Raw genomic sequence first — 21734 nt, forward strand, 5'->3', positions numbered from 1 at the left:
TCTGGGCATAACGGCTTTATTTTCTCTTGTGGATAAAAGTGCTCGTCTTGCCGAGTGGACATCAAAGAATCGCTTACACAGGAGAACCACATCCAGTAATACAAATGACCGAGCCGAGAGCTCCCTCCGTAGTGTTTCGGGATAGAGGCGAGAAGCCGGTTCGTGGCCTCTCCCGACTCCACTCTCCCCGGAGAAGCGGCTTTCCCGCAGCATTTGGCTTCGTTTTTGTTTGTAAAACTCAACAAATCTCCGTCCCCCTGCCCGTGATCTTCGAGGACATTGGTTGCGGTTCCCCAGAGACCATCACGAGTTAAGCCTCCCACCTAAAATTATAAAATAACCACTTGCATTATTTTTAGAAGAAACAAGCCAAAAAAGGAAAAAAAAAATCCCTCTCCTACATAAACCTAGTCTTGAGAAAACCCAGAGGCAGCTCGCTGTCTCAGGGCTACTCAAAGCTGAACTGTTCAAAAATCTTGTGTAAACACAAGGCTTAGCCCACGTCAGGTACGAGACACAGGTTGGTCCGTCCCTTTAAATAATAGCAGTCTGGTCCACTGTTTTGTTTTGTTTTTTTTTGTTTTCTGGCAGCAGCCTGAGAAAATGGGCTGGCCGACACACTCTTGATAGACCATGATGCATCTTAACAGGCTTTTTCCTAGCTGCCTTAATTTCTCTTTTACGCTAGAGCAACTAACATTTTTGACTCCTGCCCCCAACGTTCCCCAAACTCGCTGTGCGTGTTTCCAGAAACTTGTCCGTCTCACCCCTGTTGTCTGATGTGTTGGCTTACAAAGCTACCCTCGCTTTGAAAGCTCTAAGGGCAGCCCTCGGCAATGGGATGAACGGGGCCCTCTAGAAAGAAATTCAATCCACAGCTTCTATAAAGGGAAGAGCTAAGTTGAACTTCCAGCAGGAGGAGGCTGAGATCTTTAAGGCTCCAGGAAGTCATTTTGGTGTCAGGGGCTGGGAGTGGAATACGAACCATCTGTTCAGGCCATCCTCACAGGGCCTATCAAGTTATGGGAGGTTAGCTGGTGTGCCGGGGCCCAAACAGGCGCCATGCCACCGGAGTTCGGACTTCAGGGGGTAGGAGGGACACTGAGTTGGGGTGGGGGATGGAGGTCAAGATGTAGATCCTCAAACTGCACATAACCTCCCAGCAGGAGCCTCCCTGCTGGCTGGGGACCCCAGTCAACCGGGGAGACTGATTTCCAGCCCACCCCCATCAGCCTGCCCCTCCCGAGCTGTATCTGCGAATCCCATGTGGCAATAACCATTGCACAACGCTGCCTTCTTGCCTCTTCTGCCCAACCCTAAAGCCTCCCTTAGAGGGACGCCTCCATTTGTAGGAAGCATCACATCACTGGGCCCCACCACTGATGTGACTCAGGAAATGGACTCTGGGTCCTCAAGGGTCCCCGATGGGGAAGAGCCCAAGTCCTTCCGTCGGCAAGCCGCCAGCAAGAGCAGGCTATAGGAACATTGCTCAATTTCCTTTTCTAGCAGGATGTAGGATGTGGAAAGACCTTGCTTAAAACATCGCCAGGCAAACGGGGTCTGGGAGAGGCAGGTATGGGCAGGAGGGCCGGGGCTCCTGGCTCTGAGGCTAACTCCTGGCAAAAAGTCCCAGGCAGGAACACCCAGGGTTGGGCCATTCTCTGCCCAGCCTGATGCGGCCCATAATTCTAGAATTCAATCCAGGGATCAGAGATCTAGCGAATAGAATAAAACAGTGGCAGGGTTGTGGGTGATGTGGAATACTGGGGAAGCTCAGAAGGCACTTCTGGGGTCCCTGAAGCCGGCGGGGGGGGGGGGGGCTGGGGGGTGGGGCTCTGACTTCCTGTCCCTTTACAATGGGAAAACCTGCTTTAATACTGTGTTCACAGGCAGCCGATCTGCAGGCCAGAAGGGAAGGGTCTGTGCGGGCGAGAATCACCTCCCCGCCTTGGAAGCTTGAGGTCTGAGGAGGTTCACGGGCAGGCTTGGGACCACCCCGGGGGACCCTGAGAAAGGAGTCGCCTTCCACATCTCCGAGGGTGAACTCTGAGGACTCACACCGCAGGAGGAAGAAGACGAACGAACCAGCTTGTGAATTCCAGGCAACGCCCAACACAGAATGGACGAGAACAACAGTTCTAACCCAGAAGGCACTGTGGATGCCCCTCCTCCAGACGGGGTGGGACAGGCCGCCCTTGCTCCCTCCATTAAAATGGTTGAAAGGCAGCAAGCTCGCGCGTCAACATCCCCAGACCCCGCCTGCCGTGCAGAGTCCCCAGGGTCTGGAGCTCATAAGGCTGCTTTGGGCAAGTTGGCGGCCATGGCGAGAAAATGAGCCATGCGGGAGTCGGGGCGGCTGACAGCTGGGGGGAGGGAAGGGGGTGCCCTGAGCTTAGCAACAGCCCTTGTGGCTCATGCCTCGGTCACAGTCCCTGCCGAGGCAGGAAGGGGTGGACAGGGGTTGGGGACCATCTCTAGCAGCTGCAACCGCTGGGCTCGGGGGGTGGGGTGTCCCCCAAGGCCGGGCCTTTCCCATTGCTGCCCGGGCCGGAGCTGGGTTCTAGGGACTCATTCATCTTCTCACAGATGACGTCCACCAGGCGCTCGAAGACCTGCTTCACGTTGATGTTCTCTTTGGCACTGGCCTCGAAGAACTCGAAACCTGGATGGACACAGGGTGGGAACACCAGTAAGCCCGGGCTGTGGCATCACCCAAACATGGCTTCCGAGCCCAGGTCTGCCCTTCGTGCAGCTGTGGGACCTTGGCTGAGCGCCTCGACCTCTTGAAGCCTCAGTTTGCTCATCGGTAGGATGGGAACGACGCTGATGCTGACAAGACCTGTGGCGGCAGCCCCCCGTGGGGACTATTCTAAGAATCTCCTTGTCACAGAGCAGTGGCCGCAGGTGACGTTCTGGTGGCCAGCAGGCACGTAAGGAACGGCAGGTTTCCCAGGGGTGTATGCGATGCATACCGTTCTTGACCCACAGAACGGGCTAAAGATGGTAATAAGGATAATACTAAATAACAACAACAATAATAATAATAATAAGCAGTGCTGACGTCATCCTTACTATGGTAAGCGCTTTTCTCAGCATTTTCTGCAAACTGACTCATTTCATGATACTCTGAGGTTCATGCTATTAGAGTCCGTTTTACAAATGAGGAAACCAAGGCACAGAGAGGAAAAGCCACTCATCCAAAGGTATCACACGGCAGAGCTGGGATTCACACCCAGGCCGCCTGGCTTAAGTGACGATAGTTAAGAAACACGAAATACATATTTTAGATCTAAATAAATAAATGATGATAAATATCCCCACGGTCCCACCTTGGGCCTCAGGAGGGAAGACACGTTGGTTGAGTCCTTCTGGGGAGGAGGACACGAGGGTCCTTTATATATATATATTTTTTAACATTTATTCATTTTAGAGGAACAGAGAAACAGAGCATGAGTGGGCGAGGGGCAGAGAGAGAGGGAGACACAGAGTCCGATGCGGGGCTTGAATCCATGAACCATGAGATCATGACCTGAGCCGAAGTCAGATGCTTAAGCGACTGAGCCACCCGGGCCCCCCAGGATTTTTTTTTTAGGATTTTATTTAAAAATTTTTTTTTCAACGTTTATTTATTTTTGGGACAGAGAGACACAGAGCATGAACGGGGGAGGGGCAGAGAGAGAGGGAGACACAGAATCGGAAACAGGCTCCAGGCTCCGAGCCATCAGCCCAGAGCCCGACGCGGGGCTCGAACTCACGGACCGCGAGATCGTGACCTGAGCTGAAGTCGGACGCTTAACCGACTGCGCCACCCAGGCGCCCCTAGGATTTTATTTTTAAAGTAATCTCGACACCTCACGTGGGTTCAAACTTACAAGTCTAAGATCAAGAGTCGTATGCTCTACCAACTGAGCCAGCCAAGTGTCCCTGAATATATTCTTAGCATCAGAGTGACCAGCATACCTGTCTCTCATTTTAAAAAAGCTTGTCCTGGGGCGCCTGGGTGGCTCAGTCGGTTAAGCATCCGACTTTTGATTTTTGGCTCAGGTCATGATCTCACGGTTCGGGGGTTTGAGCCCCATGTCGGGCTCTGTGCTGACAGTGTGGAGCCTGCCTGGGATCCTCTCTCTCCTTCTCTCTCTGCCCCTCCCCTGTTCCCTCTCTCTTTCTCTCAAAATAAATAAATAAACTTGAAAAACAAAAAACAAAACAAAACGAAACTTGTCCTCCCAAACGTGGAAGGTAGTAAATATACTTTGGGGACTTGCCTGTCGTCCCTCGGCTACAAAAAGCGGGCTGTCAACCTAAAAATAAGGGCGTACACGTACATGACAAGGCTTTCCGCACCCCGGAAGGCTGGCTCAGGCTCTGCCTAGGGGTCCCCGATATGTCCGCACCCACCACACCTGCCAAGTTGGGCCAGGGATTCAAACACCCACCATACTATGCACACAGCACCGGGCTAACAGGCCTCTCTCCCAGCACCTGTCATGCCGCACCATAAAAATGTAATTGTAATTAAGTAATTACGTGTGTAATTACCCATTTACTATCCGTCTCCGCTACTGGAATACCAGCTCCAAGGTGGCAGGATTTCTGTCTGCCTCGTCTGGTGCTTGGCCCAGAGCAGGTGCTCAGAAACTACTTGCTGAATGAATGAATGAATGAATGGATGGATGAACGAACGAACGAACGAACGAAATGACAGAGGCAGGGCATGAACTCAGATCTCTTACTCCAAGCCTCGTGATCATAAGTGTCACTCCACTGTCCTCCTAAGCAAGACTGGCATTTCCTTATCTGCGTGCAGCTCTGTCTCCAACAATCTTAGGGTTTTTTTTAATACTTTTTTTTGCTGATTATAAATATTCAGTGGAGAAATCCACTGAAGAAGTTAGAAACTCCTGAAAACTACCAAGACAGAAAAGCTACCTGTGATTTTATCATTGAGAAACACTTACTATTGGTGTCTTGATATTTAGCTTTCCGCTATACATTTTTTTTAACATAAATACACAATCATTGGGGTTGGGTCTGCAGGGGGTATGTGTGCGCGTGTGTGCGTGCTTGCGTGTGTGGTTTTTTTTTTATTTTTTTAAGTTTTGAGAGAGAGAGTGCAAGCAGGCAAGGGGCAGGGAGAAGAGAGAGGGAGAGAATCCCAAGCAGGGTCCGCGCTGTCAGCACAGAGCCCGACGCAGGGCTTGAACTCACGAACTGTGAGATCTTGACCTGAACCGCAATCAAGAGTCAGACGCTTAACCGCTGAGCCATCCAGGTACCCCGTGTGTGTATTCTTTTCCCTACAAAACTGGGGTCAAATTCTGCCTCCTGCTCTGTATGTCAATATTTGAAACTTAATGCCAGGTCAGACACACCCCCCCCCAACTAGATGTTCTCTGCAAGGTGTGGGCAACATCCCCAAGTGTTCCAGCCCATGGCTGGGTCATAGCTGATTTTTCCCGGTTCCGGGCAAATTGGGGATCTAGTCCCCAGCAGCAAAAGCTGACTCCCCAGCATACCTGCAATTGAGAGCCAAAGCCAGAGCTTCCAGAAAACACAGGAAACAAAGGAGCAGGTTAAATGACACCGCAAGGGAGCAAGAGGCAAATCTCAAATGGGAAATATTCCATAGAACAAAGACCCAGTTTGTCCAACAAACAGATGGTAAGAAGAAAAAAAAAAGAGAGAGAGAGAGAGAGAGAGGGGCGCCCAGGTGGCTCAGTTGGTTAAGCGTCTGACTTCGGCTCAGGTCATGATCTCACGGTTTGTGGGTTTGAGCCCCACATCGAGCTCTGTGCTGACAGTTCAGAGTCTGGAGCCTGCTTCGGATTCTGTCTCTCTGCCCCTCCCCCGCTTGTGCTCTGTTTCTCTGTGTCTCTCAAAAATAAATAAACATTAAAAAAAATTTAAAAATGACAGAGCTATAATTAAAAAGAGAGAGAGAGAGAAAACCGTTCTAGTCCGGGGTCCCTGACCTTTCTCTGTAAAGGGCCAGATAGTAACTACTTTAGGATTTGCAGGTTGTTATAAGGTGCCTAGAGTTTTTTGTACAAAGCATCAATAATAGTTCACAATCACGCTAGCTGAGATTCCGATACATTCTACGTGCATGCCCGGCTGTGATACCTGCTTCGTAGGTCGTAACTCATTTAACCCCCGCGACAACTTGACGCGGTGAGGCTGTTACTAAATCCACTTCACACAAGAGGGAGTGCGGGCCCAGAGGGCTGAAGTCACCAACACAAGAGCACAAACCGATCGAGAAATAATACGAGTTAACGTTCAAACGGGGCTGGTGTTGGCTTATTTCATCTTTCTTACAGCGCTAGGAAGTAGGCACAGTTTTCACTCTGTTTCCCAGATGGAGAAATGGAAGCACAGAGAGGCGAGGCGATGTGTCCAAGGTCACACAGCTAGTGGGTTGCATAATGGGGTTCTAGCTCCTGAGTCTGGGTCCTTAACCCACCTTCCCCTACAGTGGTCACACCGTCTCCTGCAACGGAGTCCTAGGCAGGGCTTAGGATACTAGAATACTCCAGGCCAGATTCCCTTTGAGCTTAAATTTCCATTTACCTGATTCAAAAAGGTAGGCTGAAAAAGCCCTCCTTCCATCCTAGCACCCTGGCCCCCAGTTCTCGGACACACACAGATCATTGCTGTGACTAGATCCTTTGTATCCTCCCGGAGTTTCTTCAGGCAAACACAAATATATATTCTTATTCTTACCCTTTTTATACACTAATGCAGGGGTCAGAAAACTTTAAGTCACAGGCAAGATCTGGCCCATTGCCTATTTTTATAAACAAAGTTTCGATGACAGTCACACTCATTCATTCGGTTATTTTCTCTGGTAGCTTTCAAACAGAGCTGAGGGGTGACAGAGACCCTAGGGCTGAAAATATTTCCTATCTGGCCCTTTAAGAAAAGATTGGCTGATGGGGCACCTGGGTGGCTCAGGCGGTGGGTGTCCGACTCTAGATTTCGGCTCAGGTCATGATCTCTCAGGGTTGTGAGTCTAAGCCCTGTGCTGGGCTCCACGCTGGGCTTGAAGCCTACGTAAGGGGCGCCTGGGTGGCTCAGTCAGTTAAAGCATCAGACTCCGGCTCAGGTCACGATCTCACAGTTCGTGAGTTAGAGCCCTGGGTCGGGCTCTATGCTGACCGCTCAGAGTCTGGAGCCTGCTTGGGATTTTGTGTCTCCCTCTCTCTCTCTCTCTCTCTGCCCCTCCCCTGCTCACGCTCTGTCTCCCTCTCTCTCTCAGAAATAAATAAAACATTAAAAAAAATTAAAAACAGGGGCACCTGGGTGGCTCAGTCAGTTAAGCATCTGACTTCAGCTCTGGTCATGATCTCGCGGTTCATGAGTTCAAGCCCCGTGAGGGGCTCTGAGCTGACAGCTTGGAGCCTGGAGCCTGCTTCAGATTCTGTGTCTCCCTCTCTCTCTGCCCCTCCCCTGCTCACACTCTGTCTCTCTCTCTCTCTCTTTCAAGAATAAATAAACATTAGGGGTGTCTGGGTGGCGCAGTCGGTTAAGCGTCCGACTTCAGCCAGGTCACGATCTCGCGGTCCGTGAGTTCGAGCCCCGCGTCAGGCTCTGGGCTGATGGCTCAGAGCCTGGAGCCTGTTTCCGATTCTGTGTCTCCCTCTCTCTCTGCCCCTCCCCCGTTCATGCTCTGTCTCTCTCTGTCCCAAAAATAAATAAACGTTGAAAAAAAAAATTAAAAAAAAAAAGAATAAATAAACATTAAATAAAATGTAAAAAATAGATAAGTAAAGTTAAAAAATGACAACAACAACACTTGCTGAGCCGCAGACTAAAGGAAGCGGCCAAGCCCATTTTTCCACAGTAAGCATATAGCCCAGAGACCTTACCAGAGCAGAGCATAAGGAAAGTGCTCGCCCTTTTTCACAGCTGTGTAGTATTCCACAATGTGACTATACTTTATGTTTGGCTGCTTCCCCCACAGTGAAACATTTAAGAGGTTACCGAGGTTCCCCTCCTGCCAACAGCGCTGTGACTTGATATCCCTGCCACTTCCCACATGCGTGGCATGTTTGTAGGATACATTTCCAGGAGTGTTTTGCGGCAGGGAGGTGGGGAATACCTGTAACCGAATTCTCTGAAATTAAATGCGGAAGGTGTCGCACATATGGGTATTTTTCCTAGCAGATCCTCAAAGGGCAAAGGGTTGCTGACTGCGGTTGGACCTGGAACCCAAGGGCGGGGACTGGGGTTTGGTCTGAGGGGTCCGGGGCCTGGGGCCCAGGCTGGGCACTAACCAAGGTCATCAGCGAGCCTCCGGCCGTCCTCGGTAGGCACAACACGCTCATCCTCCAGGTCGCACTTGTTCCCCACGAGGATGACCTGCGCGTTGTCCCAGGAGTAGGTCTTGATCTGAGTGGCCCTGTGGAGTTTGGGGGCCATTAGGCTAGAGATCGAGGGTCAGGGGGAGAGGGCGAAGGTCAGGGTGTCAGTGGTCAGCAAGCACTCACCAGTCCTGCACAGCGGTGAAGGACTCCTGGTTGGCAACATCATACATGAGCAGGAAGCCCATGGCGCCGCGGTAGTAGGCCGTGGTGATCGTGCGGTAGCGCTCCTGGCCCGCCGTGTCCTAGGAACACAGCAGGGTCAGGCGGCTAGGTGCTACTCTGCTCCCCACCCCACCCCTGCAGGGTCCCAAGCGGGGCACCACCCCGTGCTCATAGCCCCGGTCTGCCGGAAGACGTGGCCCTGCCCCTGAGGAATTGCCAGTCTGAGGCGTCAGTGCCTCCCACAGACTTGTAAGCTCCCTCGACCTCGTCTCCAAGACCAACGTGGCGACCAGGGTCAGAGAGCGCCGTCTTGACGCAGACACCCCGGGGCTCAATACCATGACAATCATCACCAGCAGCCTCGCTGGGAGGGAGAGCATCTCCGAAGAGCGCAGAGGCTCAGCGGGGGGACTTTGGGCTCGCCCCTGCGATGGTACCCAAACCTCTGCCCCACTGGTCACCAGGACATCTAACCTGCCTTGGATGGGCACTGTCTGCCCCTCAGACCCCACAGGGCAGGGCCTACCCCCCTCATCTTGATGAATTCATCTCATAGATACTATCCCCCTCCTCTTCACCTCTACCCCAAGCCCCCTCCCCAACCCTGGACCCCTCCCCACAGCCCCACACCCTATCATGGACATCCTCGGAGGAACCCCAGGCCCTCCCGGCCCGCAGACAGACTCCCGTCCTTCGCCACAGACCCACAACAGCCGCCCGGCCCACCCAGATCTGCAGCTTGATCCTCTTGTCATGGCGATAGACCGTCTTGACCTTGAAGTCAATGCCCACGGTGCTGACGAAGGCAGGTGTGAAGGAGTCGTCCGCGTAGCGGAACAGGAAGGACGTCTTGCCCACGCTGCTGTTGCCGATAAGTAGCAGCTTAAACATGTAGTCGAAGTTCTGGTCTGCTGCATCCCGTGGGCCTGTGGGGGGGTCTCCGGCCGATGCCATCTTGGCAGAGAGCCTGCTGGGGGCGGAAGGGCTGTCGCCCCGCAGAACAATAAAACACCAGGAATGGCTGCGGTGTATACACCAGACCTGGATTCAAATCCTCCCTCTGCCACTTGGAGGCTAAGCGGCCTCCGACGCGTCACTTGCTGTCCGTGGGCCTCAGTGTCCTCGTCTGGAAAATGGGGACGTTTATCAAGTGCAAGGGCCCAGGTTGTAGGGGGCACATGGAGTGCCTCCTGTGGCCACTGAGGAACCAGACCCTGCAGAAGGCGCAGGTGTGGACTTTGCCCCACAGTGAGCAGCTGGCTGGGCCCAGGTGTGAGATGGGGGGGAGGGGGGGCCTGCCAGCTGGTGGATAGAGCCCCCCCCACCCCACTCCCGGGCCTGGGTGTTGACTTTGGCAGGGACACCTGCCGTGACACCCCCTCCAAAGCCGGGTTTAACCCCCTCCCTGACCTCCACGGGGAGGGGGGATTTCAGTGGACACAGTCCAGGCTTAAAGCCCAGATCTACCCCCAAATGGGTACTGCCACCTTCTGTTTGTCAAAGGGGTGGGCCCGTCTCCCTCCGGGCAGGGCTGACTCACCCGGGCCCCAGCCCCAGCCTGCAGAGGCTGCAGTGACAGTCCCCAACTCCAAGGAAGCCACACAATAAGAACCCTACCACCACCCCTCCACCCCTGATCCTGCCTTTCCTGGCAATCTGTCCCCGCAGCTGGGCTGCTTCAGCTGCGTCAGGGACCCTCCCTCAGCCCTCACTGCCTCCCTAGGCCTCAGTTTCCCCAGCTGTCTATGGCTACTCCCTGAGCCACACAAGGAGGCGATCCAGGAGGCCTGGTTGAAAGGAAGGCACCCGGGAGGAGGAACCCTTAGCAAAGCTATTTCTCAACTGCCTGTGGGGCTTTTTTCCATTTTAAAAGAGGACCGAACCTGTGCGCTTTCCTGCCCAGCCCTCGGGGCCCCACCCGGTGTTCCGGGAGAACGAGTTCGAGGAGGGGAAGACAAGTGGCAGGAAACCTTTCCCCATGCTGGGCAGGGCCGCCAGGCTGGGGCCCTTACCCCACCCCCCAGCCCCAGCCCACCTGTCAGCCTGTGCCACCTCTTCCTGACCATCTGCCCACCCTCGCTCACGCCTGGCACTAGATGGGGGTCCCCGGAGGGCCTGGCCTTGTCCCTCTGCTGGATTCGGGGCGCCCCCGCCGGTGCAGGGGGGCTCAGGAGCTTCCTCCCATCACCATATGGTCCCATCTCCGGTTCCCAGCTGGACTCTCCGCCCCGCCCGCGCCCCACTAGCGCTCCCCGGGGAGCCCAGCTGGGTGGGGGCGAGGGAAGAGGCGTTCCCCCTCCGCTCGCCTTTGTTCCCGGGGCCCCGGGCCCTCCCTCTAACCCCCGGCCCCCCAGACCTGCTGGGAAGCGGATGTACGGGGCAGGCTACCCTCCCTCCGAAGGGGTCACCTCGCGTGGCGGAGGCGCTCCCCGCGGGCGTTCGTCCTCCGAACTCGCTGCGGCCCGGCCCCCGCCCCGACGCCGACCCCTCAAGCCGCCGCCGCTGCCACCGCCGCTGCCCGCAGCCACCCGGATCCCGCGCCGGCTCCGCCCAGGCGGGGGAGGAGGGGCCGCTCCCGGGAGAGGGCGGGGCGGGGCCGAGTCCGGGGCGGGGCTTATAAAAGCCGGGGCCGTGAGGCGGCGGGGAGGGGGTAGCAGAGGCTGGAAGCGGCCCTAGGCTTGGAGCGGTCTAGAGCCCTCCCGTCACCAATAAACTTCTCATTTTTCCTAACTATACGTAGAGCGCCTACTACGTGCACAGAAGTGAAGAGCGTGGATTCTGGAGTCGGGTTCGAATCCCCGCTCCATCAATGTCTAGTTCTGTTCCACTTTGGACGTGTTCCTTAACCCCGCGGGCCTGGTTCCCCAACCGTCCAGGGGTCCATAACAAGAGTCCCTACCGCACAGCGCTGTGTGAAGGCTCTGATCGGTGACAGTGCTTGTAAAGTGCAAACCCTGACCCTAAAGCCCGCTAGTCCCTGCGAAATACACTTCCGGGCCCTTAGAATTTAAACCTTTTACAGATAAGGAAATGGAGGTTCAGAGCCGGGCAGTCCCTTGCGGGACACACTTGGCATCCAGGCCCAGCTGAGGCCCCAGAGTTTTTCTTCAAGCCATGAGAGGATCTGCAGGCTTTGCTGGGATCCATACCCCAGTAACTGCACCTGAAGCCACTTCTCCGGGTCCCCTGTTGCTTCCAGGAACAGTAGTGGCTCCCTCTCAGGGCTATCACGGGCCGGTCGGGCACGCACGATTCAGGAAGGGCCGCGTGGGATCAGTGACAAGCAGTCCCCAAATCTCCATGGCACCCAACATCCAAAGCGTGCTTCTCACTCGCCCTGGTCATTGTGGTGAAGGGGAAAATGTGGCTAATCGTGCACGGGCTCCCACGCCCGTGACTCTTCACATTTCCGTGGCTTTGGCAAGTCCTGTGGCCGTCCCCGATGTCGGGGCGGGGGGGGGGGGCGGGAAATACGATTGTTCCCTAGGGATCAGAACCAGCCATTGTTACAATAAGACACGGTTTGTGCAACGGTCAGTGCCGTGTCCGGCACACGGAGGAGCCCAGTCAATGGGCCCTGTTATGGGAAGAGCTTGGGGGCTGTGATGGTAACATCCCGAATCATCAGGCCACGTGCGGGAGGTAGCGAAGCTCTACCCTGGCCCCCGCCTCTGCCAGCTTTCCGGTTGGGAGAAAAATGACAGCAGCCGTTTCCAAAGAAGTGTTTATTGACACCGGGGCCCTCAGCAGGGCCAGAGAGGCAGCGGGTGCTACAGGCTACTGAGGCCCAGGGCGAGGCCCGCCAGACACAGCCCGTTGCTCAGGACGCAGCCCAGGTTGCACATGGAGGACAGGCCGTGGTAGCGGAAAAAGATCTGGCGGAGGACACCGTACTTGGGGTCCTGTCCCCGCAGCTGGCGGTAGGGGTCGGGGCCCTGGTGGCTGCCGGGCACCTCCCCGCCCAGGCCCCGCTCTTTCTCCACCGCGTGCAGGGCCCACATGGCGGCCGTGGTGCGGGGCTCTAGCCAGCGGGCGTTGATGGTGGACAGCGTGAGGCTCAGGAACAGCAGGAAGAGCTGGCGGGGTGGTGGAAGGGCAAGGTGAGTCATGCGCAGGAGGCAGGAGGGGTCCCCCTGCGTCCTTAGAAGCCCAGAGGGGGGTGGGAGACAGCATTAGGTCAAAGCGAAGGCCTCCCTCTCCTTCCCCGAACCCAGTCTAGAGGCCCCAAACGGAGCCCTGGCTCTCAAACCCTTGAGGCCAGCAGCTCCTAAGGAAAGGCTCTATCACTGTCTCCTCTGTTCCCCCCAACACCTTCTGAGCCTCTCCTCCTCCGATACCCAGACTGGAAGTTTCCACAACACAGCCTTGTCTCCTCCCTTCCTGTTCCCCCAAACTGGGGGCATCTCAGGGCAGAACCTCTCTTTCCCAAACAGAGACAGAACACCATAACCTTCCCCCCCCCACCAAAGAGAGACTAAGACGGGGTCCATCTCCTCTGTGAACCCCGCCCAGACTTCAGAAGCCGCGACTGGGCCCACAGGGAGCGAAGAGAAAGTCCTTTAAATTCTAGTTACAGATAGTCCTACCCTGTCTCAGTGGGATTATTCTGGAAACCTTTGTCAGGCCTCACCTGCCTACAGCTGCGGAACATAATGGGGGGGGGGGGCGCAGGGGGAGGGCAGGATAGAGAAATATGAGATGCAGAGATGGTTCCCTGCCTTGTGGCTGGGAAAAAGGGTGGATGGGAGTGGGGAACTGTAAATTCCCAGTCGGGCTGGTTTTTAAACAATGAGCTGGGGTCACTGCCCCAACCCAGCTGAGTCACCACAACTTGGCAACAGGCCTAGCCAGGGAAAAGAGAGGCAGCAGCAGCCAGCAAAGAGACGCTGGGGGATAGACAGGGCTACTAGCGATGGTTGTGCAGGCTGTGCACTGCTCAAGGGTATCCAGAGCCCAGCTTTGTACCCACCAGGAAGGTGCCGTGGCTTGTTTTTTGTTTTTGTTTTTGTTTTTGTTTTTGTTTTTAGTTCTCACAAAGGTATAGCCATAGGTGCTCAGTGGGGTCTTGGGAACGAGTCTCCAGAGGGCAGTGGAGCCCAAGCCCGCATACCTGGCTGGCTTCCCAGAATGTGAGCTGAGCCCAGGCATGTTGTGGAGCCAAGATGCAGAGGTTGATGAAGGCACAGCCCATGGAGATGTGAAAGTAGAAAGGGAAGAGTTTGCTCTGCACGAGGCCGAAGGTATGTCGGGGAAGGCTTCGGAAAAGCAGGAAGCCTGTGGGGTACAAGGGACCACACACCTGTTAGGACGGTTCCAGGTCCCCCCCCCCCCCCATTCCTGTCTCCACCCCGGGCACCCATGATGTCCAGGTGGAGGGTGCCTACCTGAGACGAAGGTCACCCACATTTGCATGCCCCAGGCCCCTGACAAGACCAGTAGATGGACCATCTTAATCAGGCTTCCTGGACTCCCACTTTCCTCCATCCTGCAGGCCTGGGAAAGAGGCAGCGGGTGGCTCAGAATTTTACCTTTGCCCCATGGCCTTCAGCCTGTGAGCCTGCTCAAGGCCAGGGTCACCGCCAACCCAGCAGAGATCAAGGGATACCAGCCCGGGGAATGGGAGTGGGGAGGACCCAGAACAGTCCTGTGACAACCTCCAACCCCATCTCTCCAAATGTCAGCCTTCAAGATCTCAGGCTCTCTGGACCCCAGCATCCACGCCGCCTCCGAAAGCTGAAAATTTCAGTTAGGCCCAGGAGTACAAATTCACAGCCCTGGGTATTCAGAGGTCTTCCTAGTGATTCCCCCCAATCAGCTCAGGGACCTAATTCTGACAGTAAAGACCCCTGTTCTCATCTCAGGATCCCGGATATCACTACGAAGATCCCCATAGCACCCCCGGAGATCCCGTCGAATCCTGGGAAACCTCAAATCTCATCCCGAGGAGACCGACCCTACCACTGCACCCAGACCTCAACCCGCAGCACCCAGGAGTCCGAGAACAGAGGCACCCAGGCCGTATCTCGTAGGGCAGGTGGCCTGGGCTTGCTACCTCACTCCCGCGCTCCTAGGTGGCCCGCAGACCTCGTCAGCCACCTCTCAAGAATTCATCCCGCCTCCCAGCGAAGTCCGAAGCCAATTGGATCTTAGATCTGCCGCCCCCCCTCCCGCACCACCCTCTTAGATATTGACTAATCGATTAGCGGAAACCAGCCTGGAATCCCGCCCCGTCGACTAGATTTTATCCAATTACACCGCGGCTCCTAAGATCGGCGGAAGCAGGAAGGCGCCAATGAGGCCTTTGGCTGCATCGGAGGGGGCGGAGCTAAAATGTCAGCCACACCCCTCTCTGTGACTCTACCTTTAGGCTTTGCGCGTTTTAATGCGATGGTGTCCCCACGGGATCAAATTTCAGCGTCACAGCTGGGGACTGGCTTTGCGGTCCCTGAGGGGAGAGCATGAGCAGGTGGTATGTGGTAGGTGGGGGTGGAAGGGGGTAGGGAGCCAGGAGGGCGCAGGATTCTCGGTCCGGAGGGCGGGGCTCAGGCTAATGACCCCGCCCCCTTCCCCCAAGAACTCTCCCGGGGACAGCGGGAGAAACAGATGATGTGGGAGGGGTAGGAGGAAGGTTATGGGGAAGGGAGGGGGGCTCGACTGGGGACCTGCCCGCAGTTGGGGCTCAGAAATGCATCTTTCCTTTTTCCCTTCAAGCCTCCCAGGGCTCCTATGGTTTCCCAGGTTCTCAGCGTGACGTGGGAGGACAGTTGCCCACTACTGTATGTCAGGCACTGGCAGAGATTAATTTACTTAATCACAATAACCCAGCAAGGTGGATAGTATGACATCCCACTTTTATAGCTGGGGACGCCGAGGCATGGAGAGAGGTTCAATAACTCTCCAACATCACACAGCCAGGAAGGGGCAGAGCTAGGATTCGAACCCAGGCCACCCAGCTGGAGAGTCTCCTCGCTTAATCATCATGCTCTACTGCCTCTGGAAGTGCGGGCCTCCCGAGACAGTGATTCTTGAAGGGGTAGCCTAGAACATTTCGGGCAGAAGAAAAGCTCCTATATCGCAAAATGGGTATAAAGACCCAGTGAGTGCTTATGGTGGTGCCCAGCACTCAGTGCGGTGCTCAGAAAATATGAGCTTAAAAAAAAAAAAAAAAAAAAAAAAAAAAAAGACTAAGGAAGATTTTACAGAGCAAATGCTGAGTAGAGTTGTGAAGGGCATAGAGGAGTCTTTTAGGAGGACTGGGCCAGAGGAAAGGCACCAGCCAGCCCAGCAAGGGCAGAAGGAAAAGCCCTGGAGTGTGGGCTTTTTGGCTGAATGTGACTCAGGACAGAATGCCTTTCACCTGGGAGTTTTTCCAGGCAGACCTGCCCCAGGTCTCCATCTGTACCAGCCCTGACAACACTGGAATGTTGAACAGGGGGCATGAATGTGAGACCCAGAGCTGTGTTTTTAAACTTCCCTGCTTGGCTTTCAGTGCCTTGCTTGAGCTGCCCTGCTAACCTCCCGCTTCCTCTTGGACCCTACCTTAGCCATCCTGAATTTACCAGCACAGAGCACGCGGTTCCACACCTCCATGTTTTTGCAACACGCTCTTCCCTGCCGGGAATGCCCTTCCTTTAGTGCCCAATGCCAAGATCCTTTTTTTGCTTTTAGGCTCTTCTGAGGCCTCACTTTCTCCTGTGGGGGGGTCTTCTGGATCCTTCTCACTACCCAGCCAGTGCCTGGGGCTGGAATCATCTTTCATCCAGCTTCTGCTCCTGCCATAACTGGGAGGCCTTGGGTTCAGGGCTGAGGCCTCTCTGGGGTATTAGGGGAGGTCTGGGGGTGTCAGGACATGGGGGCTGGTCTCAGGGCAGCCCCGTGTCCCCCCCTTGTTGAAGCGACCCGCTCCTGGCTGGCCTACTCCAGGACCCTGACTACTCTCTGCCCTGCTCCTCATCTCCCTTACCCTCCAACGTGTGTGTGCCTGCTAACGGGAAGTGTGACAAGTACTGGGGTTTGTTGAGGCACTTCCCTAGGGCTGGGGAGCTGGGAGGGGCTGGAGGGCTCTGGGTGGGCCCCAGGAGGCCCTCACCCCCTCATTCTCCCACCCCCACCCTCTGTTCAGACTCTTCCTCAGACAAGACCTTGGACTATACAATTCACTGGTCCAGGACCCCAGAGCCAGAGATCTTGGGGCCAGCTGCTTCTGAGAACACAGTGCGGAGTATAGACTGGAGGCCTGGGAGGGACTCAGGGCCTCAGTCGTGTGGGTCTCCTCTCATCCAGAGCCCAGACTCACAGAAGCAGTGTAATGACCAGGACCTGAAGAGGCATCAGAGCATCGCTAAGGTCACCCCCACCCGGGGAAACCCTTCCTGGCCACACCACAGTCTACTGCTCCGGGACTTAGGGAGGGAGCCATGGGGGAGGGGGACGGGTCCTCCTCAAGATGTGTGTCTTCAGCACCCAGAACAGCACCCGGTGCTCAGCCGGCCCACACTAAAAATGTCTTTTTTTTTTTTTTAATGTTTATTTATTTCTGAGACAGAGAGAGGCAGAGGATGAGTGGGGGAGGGGCAGAGAGAGTGGGAGACAATCTGAAGCAGGCTCCAGGCTCTGAGCTGTCAGCACAGAGCCCGACACGGGGCTCGAACTCACAGACCGCGAGATCATGACCCGAGCCAAAGTCGGACCCTCAACCGACTGAGCCACCCAGGCGCCCCAAAAATGTCTTAAATGAGTGGACGAAGGGATGAATGGAAGGGACGCACGATTGTTTCTTTGTGGGGTCTTGTCTGTGATTGTGTCTATGGTGGTGGTTGTGGTCGTGCGTCGGAGATGGAGGCGGGTGGATGCCCTGGGTGTTACCACCTGGCGGGCATGGCTGTGTCCGAGCTTGTGTGGCTGTAGCTGTGTTTCAATGATCATGCGTGTTGTGCTTCGGGGCTGCTGGAGCTCCCTACAGGCATGGCCTATGTCATTTGCCCCTAAGGAGGAGGGCCGTTGCCTGAGCCCAAGCCAGGGACGGGGCTCTGCAGGCGTGTGCTGTCATACAGGGGCAGCCCCCGGGCGTGCGCAAGTAGGGGACAAGCCACAGGAGTATACCTCTGACCGTGTGTGGGCCGGTCGGGGGGTGGGGGTGGGGTGGGCGGTGGTGCGCACAGGTGCATAGCGGCAGCTTTGCCTGCACGCAGGGTCCGGGACACCCAGCACTCAGCAGACCCAACTCACGCCCAGCCCCACACACAATGGGTTGGGGTGAGCAAGGAGAAACACGGAGATGAATTTCTACTGCCCTCATGTCCCTGTTTCCTAGAAGCCCTTGGAGGCCAGCTCTCCCAAAGCCAAAGGTGAGAAACCTCCCTCCCAACACGACCGTGTGTGGAAGATCTGCCAGGTCCTACCTCCACCCTCTGCCCTGGCCTGGGAGGAGCCACGCCATTGCTGGCCGCTTATCCCTGCCCCAGCATCAGCTGGAGTTTTGCCCCTGACCTTGTCCCGCACGCCTGCCTCTCTCCCTCCGCCTCCACAGACCCTAGCTCTTGACTTTGCCCCTGCCCCTCGCTCTCGCCTGAGTTTCTGCTGACCCCTGACCCCACCTTGCCCCCGCTCCCACCCCTCCTGGCCTCGGCTGACTCTTACCTCTGCTCGTAGTGAAGTCCACCGTGATGATTCCTGACTCCCAGAAGCACCTGCGATGCGAGCTGGAGTCACTCAAGAGCCAGCTACGGGCCCAGACCGAGGTGTGAGCCACCTCCGCCCCGCCCTCAGCAACCTCTGGCCCTGTTCTCCCGCTCCCTGCCCCTGTCCCCAAGCCCGACCTCTTCCTCGCAGGCTTTCGAGTTCCTAAACCACTCCGTGACCATGTTGGAGAAGGAGAGCTGCCTGCAGCAAATCAAGATCCAACAGCTTGAAGGTGAGGACCGGCCAAGGGTCAAAGTCAGGCTGGGGGCTGGTCCTGTTGAGGTCAGCTGGGTTAGCCCAAGGGGAAAGATGTTGGGCGAGTCTAGGGTCAGGGTCAGGGTCAGGGTCTGGCCAGGGATAGGGCAAGCTGGGTTCAAAGCTGGGCGCAGGCGTGGAGGGGGCTCAGTCAAGATCCCAGTCTCATCTGCAGAGGTGCTGAGCCCCGTGAGCCGCCAGGCAGAGAAGGAGCGACACAAGTGGGGCGTGGAGCAGGGACGGCAGGAGCTGTATGGGGCCCTGGCTCAAGGCCTGCAAGGGCTGCAGAGGACCCTGCGTGACAGTGAGGAGGTACAGAGGGCCCGCACCACTCGCTGTCTGCAGCTGCTGGCCCAGGAGATCCGGGACAGGTGGGCATCGTCAGGAGGGCAGGTGGGAGATGGCTGTGGGGGGAAGGAACCGAAGGTGGGGTGAGGCGGGTGGGAGAGGCCTGAGTAAGGGGGGCTAGGACTCTGGAAGGCTTGGGGGACAGACGAGGGGATGAAGCAATGGTGGGGGGAGGGGTGTGTGGGAAGCTGGAGGCCAGAAGGCAGGGAGGACAGGAAGCTGGAGATGGGATGGGGAGAGAGAGCAGGGGATCAGGAAACGGGAGGTGACCTGGGAAACCGGAGGGAGGAGAGGCTGAGGGTATGGGAGTAGAGTATGGGAGGCCAGAGGGGCAGAAGGCGGGAGACGGAGGCCAGGCAGCAAGAGGCTGAGGCAACGGGAGGCCGGAGGTCAGGAGGCGAGGCGAGGACGAGGGGGAAGGACTGGAGGTGGGGGAGTAGCCGCAGGAGGGGCAAAGTGGGCTGGCAGGTTGCGGGAAGGGGCAGACCCTGGGGGAGGTGTGGGGGGGGTGGTTGACCAGATGGGACCATGGGAGCTGGAGGCTTGAGGAGTCAGGCTGGCAAACGGGAGGGCAGAAGGCCAGGAAATAGGAGGCCGAAGGCTGAGCAGGGACTGTGGGTCTAGGCTGCACTGTCCCCTCAGCAAGAAGTTCCTGTGGGAGGAGCTGGAACTGGTGCGGGAGGAGGTGACCTTCATCTATCAGAAGCTCCGTGAGTGCCCGGAGCCCACAGCCAGGAGGGGGGGGGGTCCTTCTGCAGCTCTGGCCCCCCTGAGTCCCCTCCCCCCTACAGAGGCTCAGGAGGACGAGATCACGGAGAACCTGATGAACATCCAGAAGGTGCAGAAGACACAGGTGAAGTGCCGCAAGGTGAGCGGAGAGGACGGGACCCTGTGGGAGTTGGGGGCAGGGGGAATCTCTGTCGGCCTCCTCCATAGGACTGGGGCTGGAAGGTCTGGGTTCAAATCTCAGCTCCGCCACTTACTGCTATGTGACTGTGGTCAAACCACTTCATCTCTCTGGGCCTCAGTTTCCCCATCCATATAATGGGCATAACAGTCCATCCCTACCTGAAGGAGTTGCTGCATGAACCGAATGTTAAACACTTTGAGGGCAGCCTGACGTGTAATACACAGTGAGCGTTTTTCACCATGGCCATTGTTAGTACTGTGGTACTAACTAACATCCCCCGCCCCCCACCCCCACCTCGGCCCCAGGTCCTGACCAAGATGAAGCAGCAGGGGCATGAGACCTCCCACTGGCCGGAGACTGAGGAGATGCCACCAGGAGGCAGTGGCTCCTGGAGGGATGACCTCCAAAAGGAGCTGAGTGACATATGGTGACGCCCTGCTCCCACCTAACCTCTGACTCCTGACCCTCACCGCCCCCCCTGCCCTCCCACCAGTCAGATCAAGCAGCGACCACCAGAACCCGGAACCCACCTGAGTCCAGACGTCCCTCTCCTCCCAGGACTCACCTCTACCCGTGTCCCCACCATGGCCCTCCTGCCCCAGCCCTGAGCAGCCTGGAGTCCGCCAGGGCCCCCACCTCCCCATCTCCCTGCAGGTCCGCCGTGCACTTGCTGGAGAACTCCTTTGATGGCTTCACCATGTCCGCAGGGGGCTGCCCCAGGGCCTGGAACCTCAGGGGTGAGGGGGATGAGATGCCCTCTGGGGGGGGGGGAAGGTGTGGGGGTTCCTTCTCCAGTTACACACATAGAGGTCACGTTCAGAGGCCGTGTTCAGGGGCCACATCTGTTGGATCTTGTTCTAGGGTCGTATTAAGGATTTCCATCCAGGGGTCACTCAGGGTCACTGGGATCTTTTTAAAAGATCAGTGGGGTAAAATTCAGGGGTCACTGAGGTCATACTTTGGTATCGTGTTGGGTCACATTCAACTGGCATAATCAAGGGCCACTGGCCCCTGATCATGATGCCACTCAAGGGTCACATTCAGGGCTCGTGGGTAAAAGGCCAGAATTGCACCTGTCCCTCCTGCAGGCTACAAGGGGCACCGATGCCTGAGCCCTCTGTTCCCCTCCTGGGACTCGGACTCAGACTCAGACCAGAACCCTTCCCAGCCACCGTTCAACAAGAGCCACTCCTTCCCACCTGGTGCGGATCCCCCCCTTGCCTCACCCCACCCTTCCCCTCTTGGCCCGCCCTGGAATGGACCCTCCCAGCTCCCCACCGGGGCATCGGCTCCCTGACCTCCAGCCCTGAGGTCCTCTGGGCTAAGCCGGGCCCTGACCCTACTCTCTCTCCACAGCCTGAGCAGCCGGGACTGCTCTCCCTGAAGACCCCTCCAGAGAGAAAATAAACTAGCCAAGACCCTCTTCCACCTGTGGACTTGCTCCTGCTGCTTCCTATGCCTGAGAATGATCCTCAACACCCCCCCACCCCCCGCCGCTTCCCCACCCTACTTTACTTCCCAGGCTTGGGGGCGGTGTGGAGACCCCAGAGGCTGTTCAGGATATGTAGGCTTAGGGTCAGGGGACAGAGTGAGGCCAGATTTAGTATATAACAAAGTCAGGGGTCAGTCTGTCCAGATAAGAGTGTCCAGACGGGCTCGTTATACTAGCCACCAGAGTTCCTTTCGGGGGGGAGGGCAGGCCATCCAGCCTGCTGCCTGTACTGCCCCAAAGGGGAAACTGAGGCACCGGGAGAGGGTCGAGGCCCAGGGTCACCCTCTCACACCCTGCCCTCCTCTTCCCCTCAGCGCCCCCACCACCTAGTTCTCCCTCCACCTGCAGCCCTCATTCCCTCCCGAATTTGTTCTAACGCTCTTGGTCCCCAAGAGCAACGGTGGTGGCCCCGCCCGACCATGCTGATAAGACGCCTCGAGTCCCCGCCTCACAAGGTTATGCAAATGAGGCGCCCGGAGGCCCCGCCCCTCGCCCCTTCGCTGAGTCTGCGCGGCTCGGC

General features: G+C 56.7%; 3 protein-coding genes across 6 annotated transcripts; 1 reads left to right on the plus strand and 2 right to left on the minus strand.

The window, feature by feature from the left end:
• On the minus strand, positions 1-11050 carry RAB3D (RAB3D, member RAS oncogene family). Of its 3 annotated transcripts, none has more exons than XM_030300770.1 (5): positions 10885-11050; positions 9255-9495; positions 8490-8608; positions 8277-8401; positions 1-2662 (listed from the first exon to the last, which is right to left on the minus strand). In XM_030300770.1, the coding sequence occupies exons 2-5, from the start codon at positions 9480-9482 to the stop codon at positions 2475-2477; spliced, it is 660 nt and encodes a 219-aa protein (XP_030156630.1). In that variant the 5' UTR covers positions 9483-9495; positions 10885-11050; the 3' UTR covers positions 1-2474. The 3 variants fall into 3 exon arrangements, with proteins under 3 accessions (XP_030156630.1, XP_030156636.1, XP_030156620.1); XM_030300776.1 differs by having other exon boundaries at positions 9255-9513; positions 10937-11049; XM_030300760.1 differs by having other exon boundaries at positions 9255-9513; positions 10885-11049.
• Positions 11051-12233: 1183 nt separating this feature from the next.
• Positions 12234-14698, minus strand: TMEM205 (transmembrane protein 205). 2 transcript variants are annotated; one of them, XM_030300817.1, is made up of 4 exons: positions 14581-14698; positions 13913-14021; positions 13639-13802; positions 12234-12604 (listed from the first exon to the last, which is right to left on the minus strand). In XM_030300817.1, exons 2-4 carry the CDS (start codon positions 14010-14012, stop codon positions 12299-12301), a joined length of 570 nt encoding a protein of 189 aa, XP_030156677.1. In that variant the 5' UTR covers positions 14013-14021; positions 14581-14698; the 3' UTR covers positions 12234-12298. The 2 variants fall into 2 exon arrangements, with proteins under 2 accessions (XP_030156677.1, XP_030156686.1); XM_030300826.1 differs by lacking the exon at positions 14581-14698 and adding an exon at positions 14501-14574.
• Positions 14699-14801: 103 nt separating this feature from the next.
• Positions 14802-21154, plus strand: CCDC159 (coiled-coil domain containing 159). The gene is made up of 13 exons (XM_030300807.2): positions 14802-14997; positions 16452-16539; positions 16651-16874; positions 17842-17875; positions 18180-18268; positions 18360-18441; positions 18640-18835; positions 19455-19522; positions 19604-19680; positions 20028-20149; positions 20377-20459; positions 20811-20924; positions 21079-21154. The coding sequence occupies exons 1-13, from the start codon at positions 14911-14913 to the stop codon at positions 21081-21083; spliced, it is 1269 nt and encodes a 422-aa protein (XP_030156667.1). The 5' UTR covers positions 14802-14910; the 3' UTR covers positions 21084-21154.
• Positions 21155-21734: the final 580 nt, after the last annotated feature.

Source organism: Lynx canadensis, chromosome A2, assembly GCF_007474595.2.
Source record: "Lynx canadensis isolate LIC74 chromosome A2, mLynCan4.pri.v2, whole genome shotgun sequence".
In the NCBI taxonomy this organism is placed as follows: Eukaryota; Metazoa; Chordata; class Mammalia; order Carnivora; family Felidae; genus Lynx; species Lynx canadensis.